The sequence below is a fragment of the Geotrypetes seraphini genome, chromosome 14 (genome assembly GCF_902459505.1).
Source record: "Geotrypetes seraphini chromosome 14, aGeoSer1.1, whole genome shotgun sequence".
Taxonomy (NCBI): domain Eukaryota; kingdom Metazoa; phylum Chordata; class Amphibia; order Gymnophiona; family Dermophiidae; genus Geotrypetes; species Geotrypetes seraphini.
Genome location: NC_047097.1, coordinates 20,311,436 through 20,336,118, shown reverse-complemented (window position 1 = coordinate 20,336,118; position 24,683 = coordinate 20,311,436). Strand labels below are relative to the sequence as shown.

Here is a 24,683-nt window from a genome sequence, read left to right as displayed (position 1 = left end):
CTTCAGGATGGAACGGCGGGGTAATTGTAGGGGACATCCTTCAAACAGTCAGTAAGCGAAACATGTTAGAAACATAGAAAAAAGCAGCAGAAAAGGGCTATAGCCCACCAAGTCTGCCCATTCCAAGTATCCCCCCCCCTGAATTTACTCCCTTAAAGATCCCACGTGAGTATCCCATTTTTTCTTAAAATCCGTCACGCTGCTGGCCTTTATCACCTGGAGTGGGAGTCTGTTCCAATGATCCACCACTCTTTCGGTGAAGAAGTACTTCCTGGAGTCGCCATGAAACTTCCCTCCCCTGATTTTCAGCGGATGCCCTCTGGTGGTCGAGGGTCCCATGAGCCAGAAGATATCATCTTGTATTTAGTGCCCAGCCGACAAAATAGAGAACTGATCAGATAAGTTGATTTTATTATAAAAGTGTACAACTAACAAATTAAATAACAAAGATAAAAGCGGATTTGACGGCTGTTTCTGCAGTCCTGAACGGTGCAAATAATACCAGTTGGAAACACTTCTGAAAATCCAGCTTCTCATTAAATAAATAATATTTAGTGAAGATAGTCTAAACAATTATCTGCGACGTGAATTATTGAACAACACTAAAAAATTAATGTGGCACTTTAGAGATAACAGCTAACACAAAGTGGGTGGGGACTGCAACCTTACAGTTTATGTGAACATTGTTACCATCCATTAAATATAAAAAGGACAGATAAAGGCACACTAAACGTGTAGGTGTAGCTAATGGCACTGAACAATCTGCAATGCAGTAAACACTGATAACTGCAAAATCTTACTGCACTTCAGGAGGGAAAATACCAGCACCCTCAAGTCCCTGTAAAGAGCAGAAAACTCATTTCAGTTTCATATGAGAATTCATAATGTTCATGATATATCAATGCAGTTAAAGAGAGCAAGAAGAGAGGAAATATGATCCATGACAAATCAGTCTTCTGAGGCACAAAAGAACAAAATAACATTTCAGGTCCTGTCACAAAGACAAAAAGTCCCAAAATGCCCTTTATGAACTTTCTTGAAATGGAAGAGGGGAACCGTGAAGAACAGGAGTGGACCACCATAAATTTAGACAAACCAATTCTGCATCAAAACACATCTCGTGTAGAATCTCACTACCATATAGGGAGGGGTGGCGCAGCGGCTAAAGGCACAACCCCAGCACCCTGAGGCTGTGGGTTCAAACCCACCACGCTGCTCCTTGTGAGCCTGGGCAAGTCACAACCGTTGCCCCAGGTACATTCGATTGATTGTGAGCTCACCGGGAAAAATGCTGAATAAATTCAAGTCAACCATTTTGAGCTCCCTTGGGAGAACAGTAAAGAAAACGGAATACATAAAATAGAAATAAAATAAATCCTTCTTCCTCACACCATTTCCGCATCCAGGCATTTATTGATTGTGGTTCCTTCTGCCTTTTCACATCTGCCCTCGGTACCAGTAGGATCTCTGAGAAAGCCATCTTCAGCTTCCTTCCCAGAATCAAGACAAACAGGATCCCAGGGTAGGGGTTACATTTATTTTCCCCCTTTTCTGAAATAATCCTGCTCAGTTTTATCTGTGTTTGGGATGGGGGAATTTTCAAGCGTTCTCCCGAGCTCTTAACAGGTTGGATGTTAATACACAACATGCTAAACAATGTTAGCAAATATATGGGAATAAATAAAGGACTGAAAATCCTAATTAAATTTCTATGTATCAAATAACAAGGCCATTCAACACCAGCAAAAAAAAAAATCCCCAAAACAGCCTTTCAATAAGTGGAGAAAAAAAGGTTTAATATACTTGTATAGCAATATAAGCTCCTTTAACTAGAGCAGGGGTAGGGAACTCCGGTCCTCGAGAGCCGTATTCCAGTTGGGTTTTCAGGATTTCCCCAATGAATATGCATTGAAAGCAGTGCATGCAAATAGATCTCATGCATATTCATTGGGGAAATCCTGAAAACCCGACTGGAATACGGCTCTCGAGGACCGGAGTTCCCTACCCCTGAACCAGAGCCTCATTCAAACCATCATTGGCCAAAATAAACTCCCACCTTTACAGAGTGTGGCACAGTGGTTAAAGCTACAGCCTCTGCACCCAGAGGTTGTGACCTTGGGCAAGTCACTATATAGCTATCTAAAAATGGTACTCGCTTTTTTCAGTTCATTAAAGGAACAATTCAAATCTATATCAAGTGGCCATTTTGAAATTGTGCAGTGGTCATGGAACAACGTTTTCCCCTGATGAAGCAATCGCGAAACAGAGATTTCCTGTTGGGTCTTTAGTGAAGAAATGATTAAATGAAGAATTTTCCAGTGGCAGATAAGTTTAGAATATTGGCATTCTAACTCATGTGGTGATTTGTCTTTTGATATATAAAGGATATCATAAGCAATCTGAGTTTTAGCACACACACTCCAGCTCAAACCAGATGTTACATTTTTAGCTCACATTGTTTAAAGGTTTCAAATACCAACACAAGCTAGAAAGTACAGATAGGGAAGGATAAAGGTGGCTGAAGTCACCACAAAAAATGAGGTGTTAATAAATTCTGTTAGAGTAAATAATTTGTAAAACAATCCAAACCCCACCCTTTTATGTGAAAAAATAAAGAAGTTATAGAAGTTCAAACATGCAACTTTTTCAAACCGTTTATGGACCTGTGACATAAAAAGATCCAAAATTTGGATCCGTTACTTTAGTCACCTTTACAAAGAGACTGTCCAGTGAATAAAATGTGACTTTTTTCAAAAGCAAAGATTTGGCCAGGTAAATCCCCAAATTACCTGGGAAAATCTTGAAAATTAACTCGTTTTATCACTGTTAATTTTTACAGTTAATTGTAATGTTAAACCTAGACTGAGTCAAAGACAAACTTTGAATACTGCCAACAGTCTTTCCTGGATAAAAGTCGGTCTATTTGAAAATATCCAAAGTTATTCAGACAAAAGAAACATTCCTGATAATAAGATTTAGAATGGTACATCTCTTTTTTTCTCAGAGACCTTTTCAATTAATTTCTATAATTATTCTATATCCTTATATAATTATTTTTATATACTTATTACTCTTTCCTTGATCACAATTTTTCTCTTTTTCAAGTATATCTTGAGGCTATATTTGAAATGAACAAAAATCAGAATATTAAAACCATTTATATGCTCATCAGCTTTTGGTGAACACTCAACTGGTCTTTCTATTGAATTTTGGACGAAAATCCAAATAAGAGGAGGAAGTGACATCACCAGGGAAGATGGCAGCATAAACCAAATGATCTTGGCTATTTTCAAAAATGTTAATTTTGCTGCTCTCTATATAACCACTAATTCTTATTATATTTTCCTTTCTTTAAAAATTTTGAAAATCGTGCCGTGCTCTATCTTTATAGAGAAGATGCGGTATATAAGCTTAAGGTTTAATTTAGTTTAGATCCTTCTTTAGCCAGAGCAAAACCCTACATAATTACTGATTTGAGCAGTCTACCACATTTGCAGTTGCTAGTGGTGGTTAATCGGTGGTCTGAAGAATGAGATGGCAACAAAGAAGGAGGCGGACAGAGGAGCTGCAAAGTGCAAAGAGAAATCAGGAGTGTGAGGTCTACATGGAACTGGGACTGTGGAGGAAGGTAATGTGAACATACCATGTGTGCTGGCAGATCTTGAGTGGTCCTGGCGATGATGGCATTGCAGGATGCGATCATGAAAGCGGATCTTAGAGCATGGGTAGAGGAGATGAATTCTGAGATTGTGTCACTGAAGCTGGAAATTCAGGATGCTGTTCAGGAGCTGAAAACTGACCTCCAGGAGAAAGGGAATAATTTAGAGGGAGTCAAGTCCTGGATGGATATAATGGAGGAGGTGGCGGTGGGGGCCTAGAAAGGACTTGAAGATGCATACTCAGCGTTATAGGTTCTTATTGACAAAACTGAAGATTTGGAGAACTACACCTGTTGCAATAACCTATGGTGCAGGGCCTACCTGAGTTAACAAGACTACAGAGATGCAAAAGAGCTGGTGACTTGCTTGGCAAGATGGCAACTGTAGGATGACACCTTGGATCCATTGATAGAAAGAGCACATTGGGATCTTGACCCCTGCATGCAAGCCAGACCACCACAGGACATAGTGGTGTGCTTTCAAAGTTTCACTTTGAAGAAGCAGCTGTTTCAAGAGCACAGACTATGAAGACTGTAGACTGGAATGGGGTCTGCATGGAACTGTTCCAAGATTTGGCAGCTGCTACTTTACAGAGACACCAAACTTTCCATGAGGTGACCAGAGCCATGACATATGATAATCTGAGATGCCGCTGGACTTTCTCCTTTGGACAGATTTTAAGAACATAAGATTTGCCGCTGCTGGGTCAGACCAGTGGTCCATCGTGCCCAGCAGTCCACTCATGCGGCGGCCCTTAGGTCAAAGACCAGTGCCCTAATTGAGTCTAGCCTTACCTGCATACATTCTGGTTCAGCAGGAACTTGTCTAACCTTGTCTTGAATCAGGTGGTATGGGATTCTGAAGGACGCTATTTATTGCTGGTGGGAGATATTCAGGAGGAAAGGCACACTTTGGTCAACCTTTATTTTTCCAATGAAAAGCAGGGATATTTTTCAATGAACTGATCCTAGGGGGAGATTGCCAGGGCTCCCATTTAGATAATTCAGGGCAATCTGTGGGGTACCATAGGAAGGACAGATGGGATTTTGGGAAATTCTTGGAAGACCTTAATGGAGCACAGAGAAAGAGGGGACATGATAGAAACATTTAAATACATCACGGGTCGCATTGAAGTGGAAGAAGAAATATTTTTTCTTACGGGTCCCACGGCAACAAGAGGGCATCTGCTAAAACTTAAGGGGGGAAGATTTCATGGTGACACCAGGAAATACTTCTTCACCGAACGGGTGATTGATCGATGGAATAAACTTCCACTCCAAGTAGTCGAGACTAGTAGCATGCTCGACTTCAAAAGTCAATGGGACAAACAGGTGGGGGTGCTACAGAGTTATGCATAAAAGATGGGTCCTCCAGGGAGGGAGGGTTCTTGAGTGGGCAGACTTGTTGGGCCGCGGCCCTCTTCTGCCGTCATACTCTATGTTTCTATGATGTTTGGCAGAGGGAAAGGATTATACATTTATTCACAGGTCCATTACTCCTACACAAATTGATTTTATATATATTTTTTAGAGAAGTTATTATCTAGGGTTTCTAAGTCTTAGATAGATTCCATGACTTTAACGGATCATGCCCCGGTGTGGTTAACTCTTATGATCCATTGTAAAGAACAGGGTCTAAGGTACTGGTAATGTAATATAATGTAATGCTTAGTTTTGTATACCGGGTCCTCAATCTGGGAAAGTTCGACATGGTTTATAGTGGTTAGATAAGCTAATAAAAATATAAAACAGTGATTAAATTGGTGTTTGAATGACAGCTTGTTGGAGGATTCAGGGATGGTGCAGCAGATCAGAGGAGAATTATTTCCCTGGATTCCTACCACAAGAAGCTTGGTAGGCTGAAGGGAGCACTCGTAACATACACCTCAAGATAAAGAACTATATAGACGCCTGGTGGAGGTGTGCTGTAGACATAAGGATCTGAAGTTAAAATTAAGGTTATTGAAACAAAAGGTTTTTTTTAGTTCAATAATAAGGTTAGTAGATTGATAGCACATAGACTTAAAAAGCGGAGAATACAGAATAACATCATCCAGGTGTGATTGGCTATGGGGCAGATTTATACTAGAACTTCAGGCATTAGGGAACAGTTTGTTCAATATTATAAGAAATTATATATGCTGGAGAAAGAGGCAGAGGAAAGGGATCTTGACCAATATTTAGGGCCTCTGCAATTAGGGAAGGTGATGGAGGAAGATGCGAGACGGATGGTAGGCAGACCCATCTTGCGTATCAAGATTCAGCAGCTGCTGTGTACAATGAAGTCCTGTGGGTAAGATGGTTTCACAGTTGGGTTTTACAAACACTACTATCAAGACTTGCTTATCCCTCCACTGCTGAGTTCTGTTAATGCTCTAGGGGCGGGCTCCTGACTGCCATACTTTATGTGGTTGGTGGGGATTACGGTGCTCTTGAAGGAGGACAAAGACTCTGTGAATTGTGCTTTGTACAGGCTTATTTCATTGCTGGGGTGGATACTAAGATCTTCACGAGAGTGCTGGCAGATCATGTGATGAGCTGGCTTCCTCATCTGGTCCATTCAAATCATTCTGGTTTCATAACTGGGAGGCAGGTGGGAGACAACATCCAGAGAATCCTCATTTTGATGGAGAGGGCCCAAGTTTCTAGACAGGAGATGGTCACTCTTGCAATTGATGCAGAGAACGCCTTTGAAAGGGTGGCCTGGCCGATCATGTTCAAAGTGCTAAAAAAAGTAGGGTTTAGTCCTAGACTGAGGGGATGGATACAAATCATTTATGACTCACCTATATCGTGTATTAAGATTAATGGGGGCTACTCGGCATTGTGCCCTCTTTATTGGGAGATGAGGCAGGGGTGCCCTTTTTCCCCCACTTTTGTTGGCATTAGTAATAGAACCATTGGTGCAGCAGGTGTGGGATCAGGGCTTGATTAGAGGGGTGACAGTGAACGGCAGGGAGTACAAACTGTCTTTTTGCAGAAGATGTTCTCTTTACACTGACAAATCCTAAGAGGTCCTTGGAAGTGGTTATGGGAGAATTGCAAGAGTATGGGAGTTTGTCTGGTTTTCAAGTTAATGTGAACAAATCTGAACTTTTAAAATGTGTCCTTGTCAGCAGAGGTTCAGAGAGAGGTGAGGGCTGGTTTCCTCTTTAGGTGGGTGCATGCATCCTTATGGTATTTGAGGGTTCAGCTAGGGCAACTGGGCTCCAGTTTCTTTGATTTGTATTATGGACCACTTTTCAGCCAACTCAGGCAAGAGTTGGAGTTGTAGGACAGGTTAAGCCTTTCACAGGTAGGTAGGAATGAAGTGGTCTTGCTCTTGACCGTTTCTTTGAGAGTAAACAATTTTTCAGAGAAGGAGGTGGTGGAGAATATATTGTACATAGTGGACAGGTGCATTGAAGAACCCACGTGCACCTGGGTTGTGTGTTTCTGAATGCTTTTTGAGTGTGGCACAGTGCTTAAAGCTACAGCATCAGCACCCTGAGGTTGTGGGTTCAAACCCATGCTGCTCCTTGTGACCCTGGACAAGTCACTTAATCCCCCATTGTCCCAGGTACATTAGACAGATTGTGAGCCCACCGGGAAAGACAGGGAAAAATGCTTGAGTACTTGAATGGCGTAGAAAATTGAATAAATAAATAAATATATATATTAATACAGCTTTAGTTAAAAAAAAAAAATCCAACTTAAGCAGTCCATAATGAACATAAGAAAGGGGCAGAAGAAAGGAAGAACAAAGAATTATCCAGACAGCAGCAATTTCCAGCTGCTATCCAAATAAGGCATATATAGTCCAGGCCTGCTAACAGGCCTAAAGTAAACATAGTGCCCATACTGTGACCTCATAATACATATATTTAGTGCCTCTGCTTATACATATAATGATACTGAATAGCAGTACTCATATTAAATTAATATAATGGCTGCAATGGCTGAATACAAACCCAAATAAAATTAAAAACAAAAACATAACAGCCATACAGATATAAAAACAACAATAAAGTTATCTTACCTGCTGCGACTCTTGCAACAGAAATTTCAGTTCCATTCTCACAGAGGCCAGACCACCTCCTTGGGCTCCATGCAAACTACAGTAACTAAGAAACACTCTTAGAAGAGCTTGGTTCTTCTGCAACCACCATTTTCGTTTCTCGGCATGCTCTCGTTTAGCTTGTAATCTGCGGCGTTCTATCTGGTGACGTTCGTATGAGCCAACATCTTGCTTATCGAGAACAATTTCAGGCACTGCTATGTCACCGGCTACTTTTGAATGAGTTTCAGGATAATACTCTTTGCTTTCCGTTTCATGGTTGCATATATCATGCATCGCAGCAATTTCCTTTTCTAACCAGTTGTAGAGCTGGAACCTAAGCTTTCCACCATCTATCTCATAACCTGTAGCTAGAGTCCTGAGTTCTGTCATCAGTATTTTCAAACATGCTCTAAATTTGAGCTGCTCTGCAATCACATCAACCTCGACATGATTAGATGTCTCAGATCCCTGGGACTCTTTAACATCTGCACATTTTCCTTTTTGCTCTAATTCTGAAGCTTTCATGATTAAACCATCTTTGTCGTCCTCGTCTTCCAGTGCACCATTATCTTCTCCCCAATCAAGATTAAGAGGATCATCACCAATTTTTATAACTGGCTGACTCCAGTCAAAATCTGAGGAGCTTTGAAAACTTGCCATTTCTAAGCCAGTGGACTTTGAACCTGGCTTTGACCAATCTAGGTCATGATTTGATATATCACCCTTTGATGCATTAGACGTTGGCAGTACATTGTGTCCTTCAAGAACTAAGCTGCATTCTTCTTCATTTACAGAAATGTCACCCTTTTTACTAAGCATTGGGATTTTGGATAATACTTCCAGAGCTAATACAGGGCATCCAACTTTAAAATGAGCATTTGCTGTGGTAAAAAATAACTTTCGTTCTATAAGATTGATTTCGTCAACAAAGTTTTTCTCAGTTTTCATACCAAGGGTTGCCAAGGGGTCTTCAGGTATGGTAAAGTTTCTTCGTATAAGAAGAGGGTGAGTGCGAAGGTAGTTGTAAAAACTGAATACCACAGGATTGCATGATTTGATGATAACTACAGGAATTAAACAGATATTACCATCTAGATTAATACAGTTAAATCATTTATATACCACTATTACCAGCAATTAAATAATAGAGGATAACATGCAAAGAAGCTAGATTATTTGATCTAGGATATACATACAAGGTCTTTTCAAAAAGTTCCTTGACTGATTTTATAAACATTTATTAAACCAGGGGTGTCAAAGTCCCTCCTCGAGGGCCGCAATCCAGTCAGGTATTTAGGATTTCCCCAATGAATATACATGAGATCTATCTGCATGCACTGCTTTCATTGTATGCTAATAGATCTCATGCATATTCATTGAGGAAATCCTGAAAACCCAACTGGATTGCGTCCCTCGAGAAGGGACTTTGACTTCCCTACATTAAACAATCTTACAATGTATTCCACTGGGTCCCCTTCAAAGTACTCCCCTTCCCTAAGTATAATAATAATAATAACTTAATTTTTATATACTGCCATACCACAAACAGTTTACACGGGAAGAGACTGTATACAGACTGTTTACAGACAGCGACATTGTTTAATTTGAAAGATTACACATTACTAAATCTCCCACAAATATGTAAAACTCAGGAAAAGGGGTGTCTGGCCCTGTGTACAACATGCAAGCTAGGTTCTCTCTCTATTTCACTGCAATGAGATTAGCTTCTTAAAAAGCTAACCTTTTCACCTGACCAAAGAAATAATGCAGTGCAGAAAGTATGACAAATTTACATACTGTACATGTCCATTTGGAACATCTAAATCAAAGCACATTTGAACATGTTTCCCTCACCTGGATTTTCATCCTCCTCCTTAGGTGTTTGTTCCAATAAAGTATCCAATGCCTTGGTGTAATCCTTCATGATCCAGTAAGCAATGCTGCGCAAGAAGGGATCTGAATGCAATTTAGTACAGCTGAACCCTGTACCATCCTTCTGGCAACCCAGAACCTTTTCATAAAGAATGGATTGATAGGTAGAGGAAGTCTCAAATTCTGACTCATATAAACGAGCTATTATCATGGCCAGTTGAAAGTCTTCCATTTTTTCAAGACATACCTATACACAGTAAAGGAGAAATTCTGGTAAACAGAGAGATTAAGATTAATAAGGTTTATGTTTCTGAAAGAAAATATCAGCCAGTTACTGTACTACTTCAAAGGTCATAACAAATCTTCAGACCTATGCTGGTCCTGCTGTAACAAACCTGGAACTCTTATACATTATGCTCAAATGTTCAATCCTCAAAAATGAAATTGCTGACCTGCTGTTAGTGATCTGTAACCTGTCGCTAAAATCATCTGTAGTACCTGAAAATTGGAGGGTGGCCAATGTTACGCCAATTTTTAAAAAGGACTCCAGGGGAGATCCAGGAAATTATAGACCGGTAAGTCTCACTTCGGTGCCGGGCAAAATGGTAGAAACGATTATAAAAAAATAAAATTGTTGAACACGTAGACAAACATGATATAATGAGACGGAGTCAGCATGGGTTCAGACGAGGGAGATCTTGCCTCACAAATTTGCTTGACTTCTTTGAAGGTATGAATAAACATGTGGATAAAGGTGAGCCAGTTGATATAGTATATGTAGATTTTCAGAAAGCTTTTGATAAAGTTCCTCACGAGAGGCTCCTGAGAAAATTAAAGTGTCATGGGATAGATGGCAAAGTTCAGTTTGGATTAGGAATTGGGTTATCGGATAGAAAACAGAGGGTAGGGTAAAATGGTCATTTTTTTTCAATGGAGGACAGTAAACAGTGGAGTTCCACAGGGGTCTATATTGGGACCGGTGCTATTTAACTTATTTATAAATGATCTGGAAATTGGGACGATGAGTGAGGTGATTAAATTTGCAGATGACACTAAACTGTTCAAAGTTGTTAAAACGCATGCGGATTGTGAAAAATTGTAGGCGGACCTAAGGAAATTGGAAGACTGGGCGTTCTAATGGCAGATGAAATTTAATGTGGACAAATGCAAAGTGATGCACATTGGGAAGAATAACATGAATCACAGTTACCGGATGCTAGGGTCCACCTTGGGGATTAGTGCCCAATGTGTGGCGGGGGCGGGCAGTAAAGCAAATAGGATGCTAGGAATTATTTAATAAGGGATGGTTAACAAGACTAAGAATGCTATAATGCACCTGTATCGCTCCATGGTGCGACCTCATCTGGAGTATTGCGTTCAATTCTGGTCTTTTTATCTCAAGAAAGATATAATGGTGCTAGAAAAGGTTCAAAGAAGAGCGACCAAGATGGTAAAGGAGATGAAACTCCTCTCGTATGAGGAAAGACTAAAACAGTTAGGGCTCTTCAACTTAGAAAAGAGACGGCTGAGAGGAGATATGATTGAAGTCTACAAAATCCTGAGTGGAGTAGAACTGGTACAAGTGGATTGATTTTTCACTTCATCAAAAATTACAAAGACTAGGGGACACTCGATGAAGTTACAGGGAAATGCTTTTAAAACCAATTGGAGGAAATTTTTTTTTCACTCAGAGAATAGTTAAGCTCTGGAACACGTTGCCAGAGGATGTGGTAAGAGCGGATAGCGTAGCTGGTTTAAAAAAAGGTTTGGACAAGTTTCTGGAAGAAAAGTCCATAGTCTGTTATTGAGAAAGACATGGGGGAAGCCCCAGCTTGCCCTGTATCGGTAGCATGGAATTTTGCTACTCTTGTAAGTACTGTGGATGTTCTTGGAAAGTCTTTTCAAAATACTAAAGAAGAATTTTCTAATGAAAATCAACAAGTTAAAACAACCATGACAGACGTTCAGGCTGTTACTAATGACTTGATTAAAGAGAGAAACTTTTTGCTTAGAAAAACTGAACAGCTGGAAAATTATCATCATAAATTAAATATTTGTATACTGAATTTTCCTAAAGCTTTTGGTGTGGCACCATTAGATATGTTTAAAAGATTCTTGATTGAAATATTAAAAATTTCCCCAGACCATATACCGCTGATTAATCAAATTTATTATTTGCCAACCAAAAAAGTTTCTGAATCACAGACTCAGCAAGATACTTCTCTAAATATTACCGAGTTGTTGGACACTACTTTATCAGAAAATACTGAGAGGGCCACCCCATTGAAATCATTTGGTTTTGAGCTGGACCTGAATGCTATCATGAAATTATATTTTCGCAATTCACAAACTATGTTTCATGGAAAAAAAGTTTGGATTTTCCCAGATGTCACCAGATCTACGCAGAAGCGCAGGAAATTGTTTCTTGCAATGAGAAAGGAGACATTAGATCTTGGTGGAACATTTCTATTAGCATACCCTTGCAAGTGTTTAATAAAATATCTGGGAGTCAAATATGTCTTCTTTGTACCGGAACAATTATGATCCTTTTTGGATCTGAAGACTCTGGTGAAAGGATTACCATATTTTCACGCATATAACGCGCGCGTTATACACGATTTTACAAACCGTGCATAACCTTGCGTGTTATATGCGTGAGCGTGTTGTACAAATTTTTTTTACATAGTTCCCCCCCCCCCGATTCCCCCTCCCGCAGGACCGCTCGCACCCCCACCCTGAAGAACCGCTCGCATGCACTCGCACCCGCACCCCCACCTGAAGGACCGCTCGCACCCCCACAGCCTCCCGACCCCCCCCCCCCATCATGTAGACGCTCCTACCGGTGTCCTGCTACTTCCTCTTGGCGGTCCCGGCCCTTCTGTGAGCCCTGCGCTGCTTCCTCTTCCGCCGGTCCCGCCCTTTCTCTGACATCAGAGAAAGTGCGGGACCGCCGGAAGAGGAAGCAGCGCAGACGCAGGGCTCACAGAAGGGCCGGGACCGCCAAGAGGAAGCAGCAGGACACCGGTAGGAGCTTCTACATGATGAGCGGGGGGGGGGGGTCAGGAGGCTGTGGGGGTGCGAGCGGTCCTTCAGGGTGGGGGTGCGGGTGGGAGTGCGTGCGAGCGGTCCTTCAGGGTGGGGGTGCGAGCGGTCCTGCGGGGGGGGGGGGGTGAATCGGACGTCGGGGAGGGGGGGCATCAGGCTTTCAGGGTGGGGACAGGACTTCAAGGGGGAGAGGGGAGTCAGGGTGGCCAGAGGAGAGTCAGGGCGGGCGAAAGGAGAGTCGGGCGGCGACGGGAGAGTCGGGGCAGCATGCGCGGTATACGGGTGTGCGCGGTATATAAATTATTTTTTACATATATGTCGGTTTCCCGCGCGCTATACCCGTGTGCGCATTTTACACGGGTGCGTGTTATCTATGTGAAAATACGGTAATTGAAATTTCAATAAAAAAAGAACACCAGGAAAGGGGATCGCTTCTTAAAAGCGGTTTGTTTAATAAACTGCTATGCTGTTGGAAAAGGAAATATTTAGACGCTATGGTATGCATCTTGGAATAAGAACATTTTTAGTTTGGTCTTGAATTTGTTGAGTGAGTTTTTGTGGCAGAGTTGAGGTGGCATGGCGTTCCATAAAGTTGGAGCTATAATGGAAAAAATATTTCTAGTATAGTAGAATTCTTTGATAGAAGGTATGGTCAATACCGCTACTTATACCTGAATGTTTCTCAAATAATGGCCCAATGCTGGTTGAAAAAAAAAAAAAACCTGAGCTAAAGAGTGCTTGATAACGCTCTCTATTTGACGTTATCACATCTTTTCAAATGCCCTGGGCTTTATTGGATATCTTTCTGATATCTATCTCTCCATTTTTATAAAAATGGTACCTCTATTGCATCTTTCAAGGAGCCAGCCAATAAAAAGAAGGCCGCCGATTGTTCAAATCGCTGTTTTCCTAGCAGAGAAAAGGCATTTTTCAAGGCTGCTTTGCGCCACCTATCTTCCATAAAATTGTGGCTGAAAAACTGAGTCATCTTTTCATCGTGCTGAGATCTGGAAAACATGATTAACTTATTTAATTAACAAACTTGCAGACCACTTAAACCTAAGCAGGTTCCAAAGGAAATACTGTACGTACATAAACAATCATCAAACTTCGACTTTACAAAACAAATTACAACTTATAATAAAATCACTTAAAACTCTACATTTTCCGCACATCAGATCCCTCCTCATTCACCCAGACAGAAACACAGAGCAAACAGATGAGTTTCCAAAAGTCTCTTGAACTTCTATAATGAATCAACTAAGGAGAGTGTGGTATAGTGGGTACAGCTACAGCTTCAGCACCCTAAGGTTGTGGGGTCAAACCCTGCGTTGCTCCTCGTGACCCTGGGCAAGACACTTAATTCCCTCCAGGGATTCAAGACAAGGTTAGACAAGTCCCTGCTGAATCAGAACATACGCAGGTAAGGCTAGACTCAATTAGGGCACTGGTCTTTGACCTAAGGGCCGCCGCCTGAGCGGACTGCTGGACACAATGGACCACTGGTCTGAACCAGCAGCGGCAATTCTGATGTTCTTAGGTTCCACTGCCCCACGTATATTAGATAGATAGGGAAAGTGCTTGAGGACCTGAATGTAAACCACTTAGGCTCTAAGCGGTATATAAATAAATAATAATCTCAAATGCCCAGGAAGACCATTCCAAATACCCACGCCTGCTATTGAAATGGGTGTTGCTCTAGTCACCGCATATTTTACACATTGTGTCTCATTTGTGGAAAAGCGCATCACTGGTTCTGATCTCAATGAACATCTCAAAGAAGCAGGTGAAAGTACGACCATTTTGCAGATTGACATTTCAGTTGTGCCTTGAGACGCTGGGGAGTCGGAGAAGCGCTGGAGCTGGTTGACTGCCTACAGGACATGCCTCTCGCGGCAAAAGGCACATTCTGTAATCAATTAGCCAGTGCCAGTACCTCTCCTCCTCGCCGGGTGTCTTCCCTGCTGGCAGCCCCCCCCCACTGGCGGCTCAGGGCCCATCTGGAGGGCCTTGGCGCATGAGCAGATGTGGACGTAATGACATCATGCATGCGCGTGACATCATCGTGTTGACATTGCACACTTCTGGGATGCCTTGTGCCACGGCCACTACATTTAGTGTGCCGCAGCTCGATAAAGTTTGCAGGTCACTGGTTTAAATTGGTACTTTAGTGTGAATTAAAGTGAACTTTATCATTACATTATACAGCACTGGGGTTTTTTTTTAATCTGTTTGCACTCCACTTCATGTGCTCATATGGCGTAGTACTTCTACAGCTATGTACTTATATATAGCCATAAAGCTGGTGTGTTGCAGGGTGCTTATGGTGCAGTGATACTTGTGTAACTTATAGTCATCTATACGCTATGCCTTAACTTAATTAGATACATGGATTTAGATGTTTGATCTAGAAATGCAAGTAACCAATTCGGAGCACAAGGCGAGTACAGCATTTCCCTACACAGGATGTTGCATTATAATCTAAGAGCCTCATCTACTAAACTGAATTAACATTTTAATGTGCAATTAGTGAATGGGCCCCATTGAGAGCAACAGAGCTATCCACTATATGACTCTGACTCCTACTCATGTTAGGTTTTAAATTATTTGTTCTGCATCTACAGTACTGGTAAATATGACTTACTATTTATCAGTACTTTATATGGGTCATGGATTTGATATCCCACAATACAAAGGTAAAAACACAACCCAATGTATGAAAGTATAAACCAGAAAAGAAGTGGGGAAGGGACACAGTCAATCAACTTCAGGGACAATCAATTTAATTAAACAATATAAATCAATAATATATATATGACATATACATAAAACAAAGCAGGCAAAACAAGGAATCTTTCAATCCTTTTTATACTGGACCCCCAACACGGTCCGTGTTTCAGCTGAAGTAGCCTTCTTCAGGGGTGTATGAGTGAAGCCCAGTAGATGGCGCCAGAATGCAAACAATGAAACTAAAAGGAATACTTTTGATGTCCAATTAAGTTTCAAGTTTATTAAAATTTGATGTAAACGCTTATAATATTATTTCAAAGCAAATTACATATATTAAAATCAGGGGTAACAGAAACTCATAATTAAGACCCTGCTGCCTGACGGGTCCTCACACCATCCAACCAGCAGGCCCGCCTCTGTCCAAATGAGGCGGGCCTGCCTCTCCCCTGCCCAACCCACAAAATCCTAGGGCCGGATTGGAGGGGTTTCCGGCAGGAGGGGTTGGGTACCCTCTTGCCAGCAATCTTCGGGGGGTAGGGTCTACCAGCAGGAAGGGTTGAGCACCTTCCTGCTGGCGATCGTGGGTTCTGTGGGCAGGAGGGGTTAGGCACACCTCCTGCCGCGATTGTTGGGGGTGGGGTTGGGGGGTCTACTGGCAGGAAGGGTTGAGCACCTTCCTGCCGGCGATCGTGGATTCTGTGGGCAGGAGGGGTTGGGCACCCTCCTGCCGCGATCGTCAGGGGAGAGGAGAGGGGAGACTGGCGGCCGTAGCTGCGGCCGATATACTAATCGCAGCAGGGAGATCCCTTGCCGCGATTAAGTATACCGGCTGTGTCTAAACAAACCCAATTCTGTAACCGGTGTCTGCAACATGGATGTCGGTTACAGAATCAGGTTTAGTTTGGGCGGATGTAGGCCCAATTCTGTATAGGACGCGTGGGACGGGCGTTCTATACAGTATCCGGACCTAAGTGAACATAAGAACTGACAAACTAGAACTGACCAAAGAATCATCAAGTCCAGTATCCTGTTTCAAAACAGTGGCTAATCCAGGTCAAAAATACCCAAAAAGATTGAAGAAAAAAACAAAACAAAACCCCACAACAGATTTTATGTTGTTTGTGCCAAAAATAAGCAGTGGATTTTCTCAAGTCCATCTTAATAATGGTTTATATAACTTTCTTGTAGGAACTTGTCCAAATCTTGTTTTTAAACCCTGTTATGTTAACTGCTTCTATACAATCCCTGGCAATGAATTCCAGAGTTTTATTACACACTGAGTACCATGGGAAAGTATTTTAAAAGGCCAGATTTAAGAATTGTGTAATATCTTTCTCCAAAAGAACCAATTACCTCAACTTTTCAAATGTTTTAACGTCTTTCAGCCTTGCTGAATTTCTGTCTTGAACAATGCATATATTATTTTGAAACCGAGTGTGGGCATCGGTGGCTGGAAAGCATGCCACCAACTTCCTCACTGCTGAGGCAATACAGGGGACATTTGGGCAGTGGATCTCTTTGGTTGTTAGGGCTTGGGCATCCCCACCAGCAAAGGTATGATTGTTAATGTGGCAGGGGGGAGGAGGGAGCAGAGAGGAACTGTGTGGCTCTCCAGTCCATTCTTAGGCCCCTCATAAACAGATTTCTGGTTATGCCTCTGACATATACAGTACATATGTATGTGAGCACACATGCAGATATATGCTGGAATTTATATGTGGTGTGCAAATGTTGCCCCCTAAGGCCCAAATTCTATAAATGGCACTGCTAGTTAGGCACCATTTTTAATTAGTTTAATTGCCTTTAATCAACACAATAATTGACTGCAATCATTTAAAAGCAATTAAAATTTCATTAAAAAAAAAAAAGGGGCACCTCCACCAACAGAGCCGGAATTGCGACACTGGAGGCGCCTACTGGCAAGGATAAAATAGGTGTAATTAACATTAGAAACATCCTTAGGTGTCAGACACTTCCGTAGTCGCGATTCTCATTACAGATAGGCTCTGGAAATGTAGAACTTGAGAACCCTGGCCTACATTTCTGGCGCCTATCTGTGACGTAGCCACAATTCTATAAACGGCGCCTTTGTGTGTTTGACACACGATCGGTGTTGCTTTAGTGGGCCGTGTTTGCAGCATTGTTTATAGAATCTGGGCCTAAAGATAGTTCATGGCTGCAAGGAGCATTAATGAGATCTGAACTCTGGCTTGGGCTAATGCTCTTTTGAGAAAGTTCAATATTTGGGTTACACTCACCGAAATAGACCCCAGAGCACAGCCTTTTTCTTCATGGCAAGGTAAAAAAGAGCCGCATCCAAAGGATCATTGTTCCTCTGAAAGGAAGCTTTTGCAACCTAGAACATAGTACAAAAACATCATCAAAGAAAAGCAGACTTTGTAAGAATACTACAAAGTTAGCGCACAACTAGGCTAACATGTTGCTCTCACTCAAACCCTTTGAGGGCGACCATTTACAGTACTGCATGCTATATAAACGGCCTCAAATTGATATGGCAGGGTCCACTGCATTTTGTACAATATCCGTGTAAAACCTTAAAAGCCACCATTTCTTCCCCTCCCCCGATCTACCTAAAAGAAAAAAGATATTTAAAGGCAGCATAGGATCTTGACTACACATAATCCTATATATAAAATGCATGCTTTATTTTATTAATGGTTCTTTTCTACATTAAAAAAAATCCTCTTTCTAAAATTACCCATTTGGTCTTCCAAAAGCAGGTGAAGGCTCGACCATTTTGCAAATCCTTTACATTGTGACTTTAGTGTGAATTAAAGTTAACTTTATCATTACATGATGCAACACTGGTGGGTTTTAATCTGCTTGCACTCCGATTTGTGTGCTCACATGAAGTAGTATTTCTACAGCTATGTACTTATGTATAGCCATAAAGCTAGTGTGTTGTGGGGTGCTTATGGTGCAGTGATACTTGTGTAACATAGTCATTTATACTCTATGCCTTAACTTTGCACTCCATCCATTACGTGCTATTGGAAATATGTGCAAGTTTAGAAATTAGCACTTAAAATGCATATCTAGCACGTACATATGTATACGCACATACACACATGTGCATACTAATATTCTGTACACTGAATCTATACAGCGCCGCGTATGTCTGGTAGCGCTATAGAAATAATAGAAGAAGTGGCATTCTAAACATTTATGCATGCAAGTAACATCTATTAGCACCTTCTTTACAGACAAGGCACCTAATATTAGGAACCCAGAGGACACCTGATTAAAACCTATGCCGTACACATAAGTTTGATTGCCTTACATCCCTATTTATCAGGTTCCATTGGTTGCTCGTACAGTTTCATATTCCATTCAAGATTTTCTGCCTTACATTTAAGTCCCATCATTCCTGCCACCTATTGTACCTAGCTATCCTGATCATCCCCTTTACCTCCCTCCTTCCTAATCCTGAACAAGCTCACTACAAATCTACACACTCCTCTGCATTTTATTACCTAGCACTAAGTTGTCGAATGATTTGCTTCTAGCCAGCCGAGCCGAGACTTCCTTCTCTGGATTTAAGGTTGCCCTTAAGACATAGTTTTTTGTGGCACTGCACAATGATTATCATCTAGAGTGCAAACCCTTTATATTTTTAGCTTGTTAGTCTACTGTTGCATACTGGAGTTCTTTGGCTTTATGGGAGTCAAAATGCAAAATCTGTGAATCATTCAAACTCTCAATTCAATCACAGAAATTCAAACATTACCAACCTATACTAAAATAAATAATTAAATATGATGTGAAGTGCTCAGACCCTCAACCTAAGAGCTTAGTGTTCAAAAGCAAAGGTTGCCATTGGGACCATCACTGTACCGTCACAGTCCCACACTGCCATATTAAAAACTTCAAAAGATATCTTAAAATACTTTCCGGAAATCACTTATCTTATTCTTCATGTAAATTTGCTTCAGAGTCTTCATTAGCTCCCAGTTTATTTTAGAATTCAATTTAAATGCGCTTGTATTTCTTATAAAATTCGACATGGTATCTTTAATCCTCTTATTCCTTTATTTTGGAATGTTTACCGATTCTCCTTTGCAATCGGTATCCAACAATTTAAACTCTCCCTTTCTTCTAAAAAAGGGATTCAAGGAGTCAAGATCTTCAGTCATTCTTTGGTCTTTAAATTCTCTCAACTCTGGAATGATCTCCCCTTTTTTTTTAAAGAGTTCCAGTTCGTTTCAATTTTTCCGTAAATCTGCCAAACATTTTGAAAATTAATTCTTTTGAAATTTTGCCATTATCTTCTATTTATCATTTGTAAATCATTCCCTGTTTATTTAATTGCTGTAAACCGAGTCGAGCCTTCTCAGAATGATGACTCGGTAAAGTTAAGCATTAGTTTAGTTTCACGGCAGCGGTGCTGCTGCTTAAACGGCAAACCAATGTTAGTGCTCCATTAAATACACATTCCTGAAGATGATCCCTTCAAGCTGCCGCCCCCCCCCCTGCAACTCGAGTTTCACTTTTCCATATGCTTCGTCATGAGGGGACGCTTTTAAACACTAAGGCCCTGATTCTGTATAGGACGCCCAGGAGAGGTGTCCTATAAAGAATCGGTCCTACACTAAACCCCGATTCTGTAACCGACGTCCATGGTACAGACGCCGGTTAGAGAATCGGGTTAAATTAAACGCGGCCGCTATACTTATGGCAGCAAGGGATCTCCCTGCTGCAATATGTATAACGGCCGTGGTCGCGGCCGCCTGTCCCATCGCAGACAGGAGGATGCCCAATCCTCCTGCCGGAACCCACCTGGAACCCCCCTCCCCCCACAAACTGGTAATCGCGAGGAGGATGCCCAATCCTCCTGCCGGAAAGCCCGACGACCCCCCCCCCAAAAAAAACTAACCTCCCTCCCCCAACTAATCTTTACATGTTGGTCAGCTGGACGGGTCTTGCTGCCGTCCAGCCGACAGGCCCGCCTCGTGGAAATGAGACGGGCCCGCCCCTTCTCGCTAAATCTAAGGCCTGATTGGCCCAGGCTCTAGAAGCCTGGACTAATCAGGCCTTAGACATAGCGGGTCCGCCCATCCCCACTAATCCTAAGGCCTGATTGGCCCAGGTTCCTAGCCATAAGTATAGCGGTCGCGTCTACTTACAATGTAGACCAGCATTTTGCTGGCCTACATTTTAAGCGTCTCTTCCTCTACTAGGGAGACGCGTAGGGCCGCCTAGGTTCGCCTAAGGCCCTTAGGCGAACTTAGGCATCTTGCAGGTCTCCCTAGGCTCCCGGAGGCGCCTTCAATATAGGTGGCCTGCCTGGGGACCATTTTTTTAAAAAACGTGCATCCCGATTGGCTGATTAGACAGCTGTAGGACGCCTACAGCTGCCTAAAATCGGGACGCACTTTGGAGAATCAGGGCCTAAGTACTTAGGTTGAGGGTCTGAGCACTAACATCATATTTCATTATTTATTTTGGTATAGGTTGTTAATGTTTGAATTTGTGTCATTGAATTGAGAGTTTAGTATTTTGTAAACCAATTAGACACATGTGCTAGCTATTGTGGTATATCAAGTATTTTTTTAAAACATTAAACCAAGGACCACAGGCACCTCTGTTCTTTTTTTAGAATGCTACCCTAACCAGATTTATATGTGCCTAACTGTTAGGTGTAAGCACATGCCAGCCATAGAACTACTATAAGTATTAGCATCCAGGTGTTAGAGAAATGCATAGAAGGAATAGCGCTCTGCATATTACGCTTGTGAGTGATAGCCCTGCCCATGCCCCACCCCTTGCAAATACCAATCAGGTGAGTTAAGCAAGTGTCTGCAGAAAAGCGTTCAGATGAAATTTTGGCATTGATGTGCATATGTGCGCAAGTGTAGGCCATTATTATAAACATTTAGTGACCTAGTAGATGTGTAAATATTAGTGTGTATAGTTATGAAACTGCTTCCATAAAGGGCAATTCTGTAACTTAGGCATCCACATTTCTGAATGTGTTATGTGTATAAATTTATTAATCTAATCTAATCCTTAGGTTTGTATACCGCATCATCTCCATGTTCGTAGAGCTCGACGCGGTTTACAGTAGGAGAAATAGGAAGGAACTACAACAGAGAGTTAGAGGTAGAAGTGTGAAGAAAATTTAGAGGACTTGGGATGTCAAGATATAAGAGTTTCCTTGATTCCTAAGTTGGAGGGAGACTTACATTTTTTGAGAAAAGCCAGGTTTTCAGATGTTTGCGGAAAACTTGGAGAGAGCTCAAGTTCCGAAGAGGGGAGGTAAGGTTGTTCCAGAGCTCAGTGATTTTGAAGTGGAGGGAGGTCCCTAGCTTTCCTGTGTGGGAAATGCCTTTTAGCGAGGGGAAGGATAGTTTTAATTTGGGGGAGGATCTGGTGGTATTAGGGTTTGAGGAATTCCAAGAAAGAGGGATAAAGGGAGGGAGGATACCATATAGGATTTTGAAAGTTAAACAGGCGCATTTATAGTGGACCCTGGCGATATTAAAAATATTTAGACCACGTTATTTAAAATTGTAGGCAGTTTACATAATAATGTATTTATTAAAACAATACATTAAAACAAATCAGAGAAAATATTTCTTCACACGATGTGTGCAATTACTCTGGAATTTGTTGCCAGAAAAAGTGGTGAAATCAATTAGCTTAGAAAGGTTAAAAAACAGTTTGGATACTTTCCTAAAAGAGAAGTCCATAGGCCATTATTGAGATGGCTTAGAGAAATCCACTGCTTATTCTTAGGATAAGCAGCATAAAATCTGTTGTACTACTTGGGATCTTGCTTGGTACTTGGGACCTGGGTTGGCCACTGTTGGAAACAGGATGCTGGGCTTGATACACCTTCAGTCTGTCCCACTATGGCAGCCAAGTGTAGGACAATCAAGCCATTGTGTCATCACAATATCAGCTCTGGAATGTTGCTTCTCTTTGGGTTTCTGCCAGCTACTTGTGACCTGGGTTGGCCACTGTTGGAAACTGGATACTGGGCTTGATGGACCTTCGATCTGTCCCAGTATGACAATTCTTATGTTATGTTTTAAGGCTGTAGTAAATATGGCCTTGGCGCATAGGAGACACCTACATAAGGGCACAATAAGGCCACTTTTTATCACAGCTTAGTAAAAGGGCCCCGTATTGCATATTTGCAAAGTGTGCAGGGAGTGGGGCAGGGATGTACAGAGGGGAAAAAGCATGGATGAGACACAGAAATATCCCCCATTTAAGCAGGTAATTTACAGAATAGTATAAGTTATGTGGATCCCTGCCATATTCAGGCACCCACAATTTACAGGAGTTCTGAGGCTGGTTTAACTACGAGCGACTATATTATAGAATAGGTGTCTAGATGGAGGTACCCAGTTATAGAATTATCCCCAAAAAGACTAAGGGGGAATACATCAATGAGTGCTAAGCAATTAGCATGCACTAAGACACCCATTATATTCCTATGGGCGTCTTAGCAGTTAGCATGCACTAAATCACTTAGCGCCTGTTGATTAATTCCCCCTAAGCAGCTTCAGTGAAGCTTAAACAAACAGAATGTAAAGTTGTGTGCTTCATTTTAACATACCTTGTATCAAAAAAAAATCTAATTCTACTTTTCTCATCTATAAAACCAGTCTTCCATTTAGAAGTAACAAAATATTAAAACTGTGACAAGCCTCCAGCATACAAAAAATGGTGGCATTTGTATACTAAATTTTTTTTTTTTTATAAAGTACTTTGCTTAAACCACCACTGTGCATTTTCCTTAATCACCACATTGAAGTAAAGTTATTTGTCCTTCCAAATACCTTCTCGATGCACCTTCGAAGGGTGTTAATATTTCTGACCCACCAACCTATCCCCATCGCTCTCAGCTCTGACCACTGAGGATCGCCTCTCTGAATAGCTGGGATCATGTTGATCAACTCCTCCTCTGCCTCCGAGTGAAAAGCCCAGGCAAAATGGCAGGTAGACAGTCCTAAAACAAAAATGATGAAAAAACTGCTGCCCTAATTCTTACATTCCTGTTATTTACAGTGTTGCATGGAATTCTTATTTGTTAGAAGCAATTTCAGACAAACTTGTATATATTTAGGGCAAGGCTGAACACGTGAGAGAGGAGTAAATTGTTCCTACGGTTCATGAACTTGGCTTAGAATAGCAGTTTCAATGCTCGGCACTGTCACACCCATAACTCTATTGACAGTCCCAATTGAGAAAATATTCTGCCTGCACGGTCACCAGCTTAAGTTAAACACCAGCCTTGTGCAATTCAATGGGTATATACAGAATTTTCATCCTTAGAGAAGAAGCGCTGGCTCTGTCCATTTATTTTAGGTTTGCTATTAAGTGGACCTAAGTGAAACTAGAGAGCAAAGGGACAGAGCCCATGAAATCAATTCAAAGTAGATAGATAAAAAATTAATATATATGATTCATTAAAATATGAATCATTTGTATGCTTTCTTGAATGATTCATATTAAAGATTTCCAAGTTTATTTGTTGGATGCCTTTGAATTGATGCTTTCACTCTTCTAGTATACCTTAGTGGTTTGGAAAGGAGACTCTTAAAAAAAATTAGTTATTCAGAAGGTCTGAACCAAACCTATAATCTAGATCAGTGGTTCCCAACCCTGTCCTGGAGAACCACCAGCCAGTCAGGTTTTTGGGATAGCCCTAATGAATATGCAAGAGAGAGATTTGCATATAATAATAATAATAATAATTTTATTTCTTATATGTCACCCCCTTGTTGCAAGAAGTTCACTGGTTGCCAGTGGAACACAGAATCACTTACAAAAATTCTTCTGATAACATTTAAGACTAGACAAAATAAGCAACCTGAATTTATAAATAATCTTCTTATCCCTTATATTCCTTTTAGGTCCCTAAGATCAACAGCTAATAACCTTTTCTCTATACTGTCACTGAAGTTTATATATTCAATGAGGTCTACTATCTTCTCTGTCACTGCCCCCTCTCTTTGGAATAGTATTCCAAATTATTTACATGAAGAATCAAATCTTAATAACTTTATGACGAAGCTAAAGACATTTCTCTTCCTTGATGCCTTTGAGACCTAACTGTCCTTTTAAGGGCAATTTGAGCGAAAATACTATTGAGTTTAACAGCAGCCCTCCCTATTGATTTTTCCCTATTTGTTCTCTTTTACTTTGCCTAATGTAGTTCTTGCCTTTTACCTTTTGTTCTTGTTTGTCTTTGTTTTTAATAGTTTTTAAAAGTTTTTATAGTTATAGTTTGGAGACGTATTGTCACCTCAAACTTGTATTTTAATTAAAGTTTGTTTTCTGTTTTTACAAATTTGTACACCGCCTAGA

General features: G+C 41.2%; 1 protein-coding gene across 8 annotated transcripts in view; it reads right to left on the bottom strand.

Annotated features, from left to right (window-relative positions):
* Positions 1 to 24,683, bottom strand: part of DMXL2 (Dmx like 2) — a 250,445-nt gene that overhangs the window by 89,773 nt on the left and 135,989 nt on the right. For all 8 annotated transcript variants that reach the window (XM_033919789.1, XM_033919792.1, XM_033919791.1 and 5 more), the window contains exons 20-24: positions 23,153 to 23,322; positions 17,603 to 17,700; positions 13,456 to 13,621; positions 9,552 to 9,816; positions 7,677 to 8,761 (exon numbers count right to left, since the gene is read on the bottom strand). In XM_033919789.1, the coding sequence (XP_033775680.1) occupies positions 7,677 to 8,761; positions 9,552 to 9,816; positions 13,456 to 13,621; positions 17,603 to 17,700; positions 23,153 to 23,322 (1,784 nt within the window). The remainder of the gene's footprint in view (positions 1 to 7,676; positions 8,762 to 9,551; positions 9,817 to 13,455; positions 13,622 to 17,602; positions 17,701 to 23,152; positions 23,323 to 24,683) is intronic.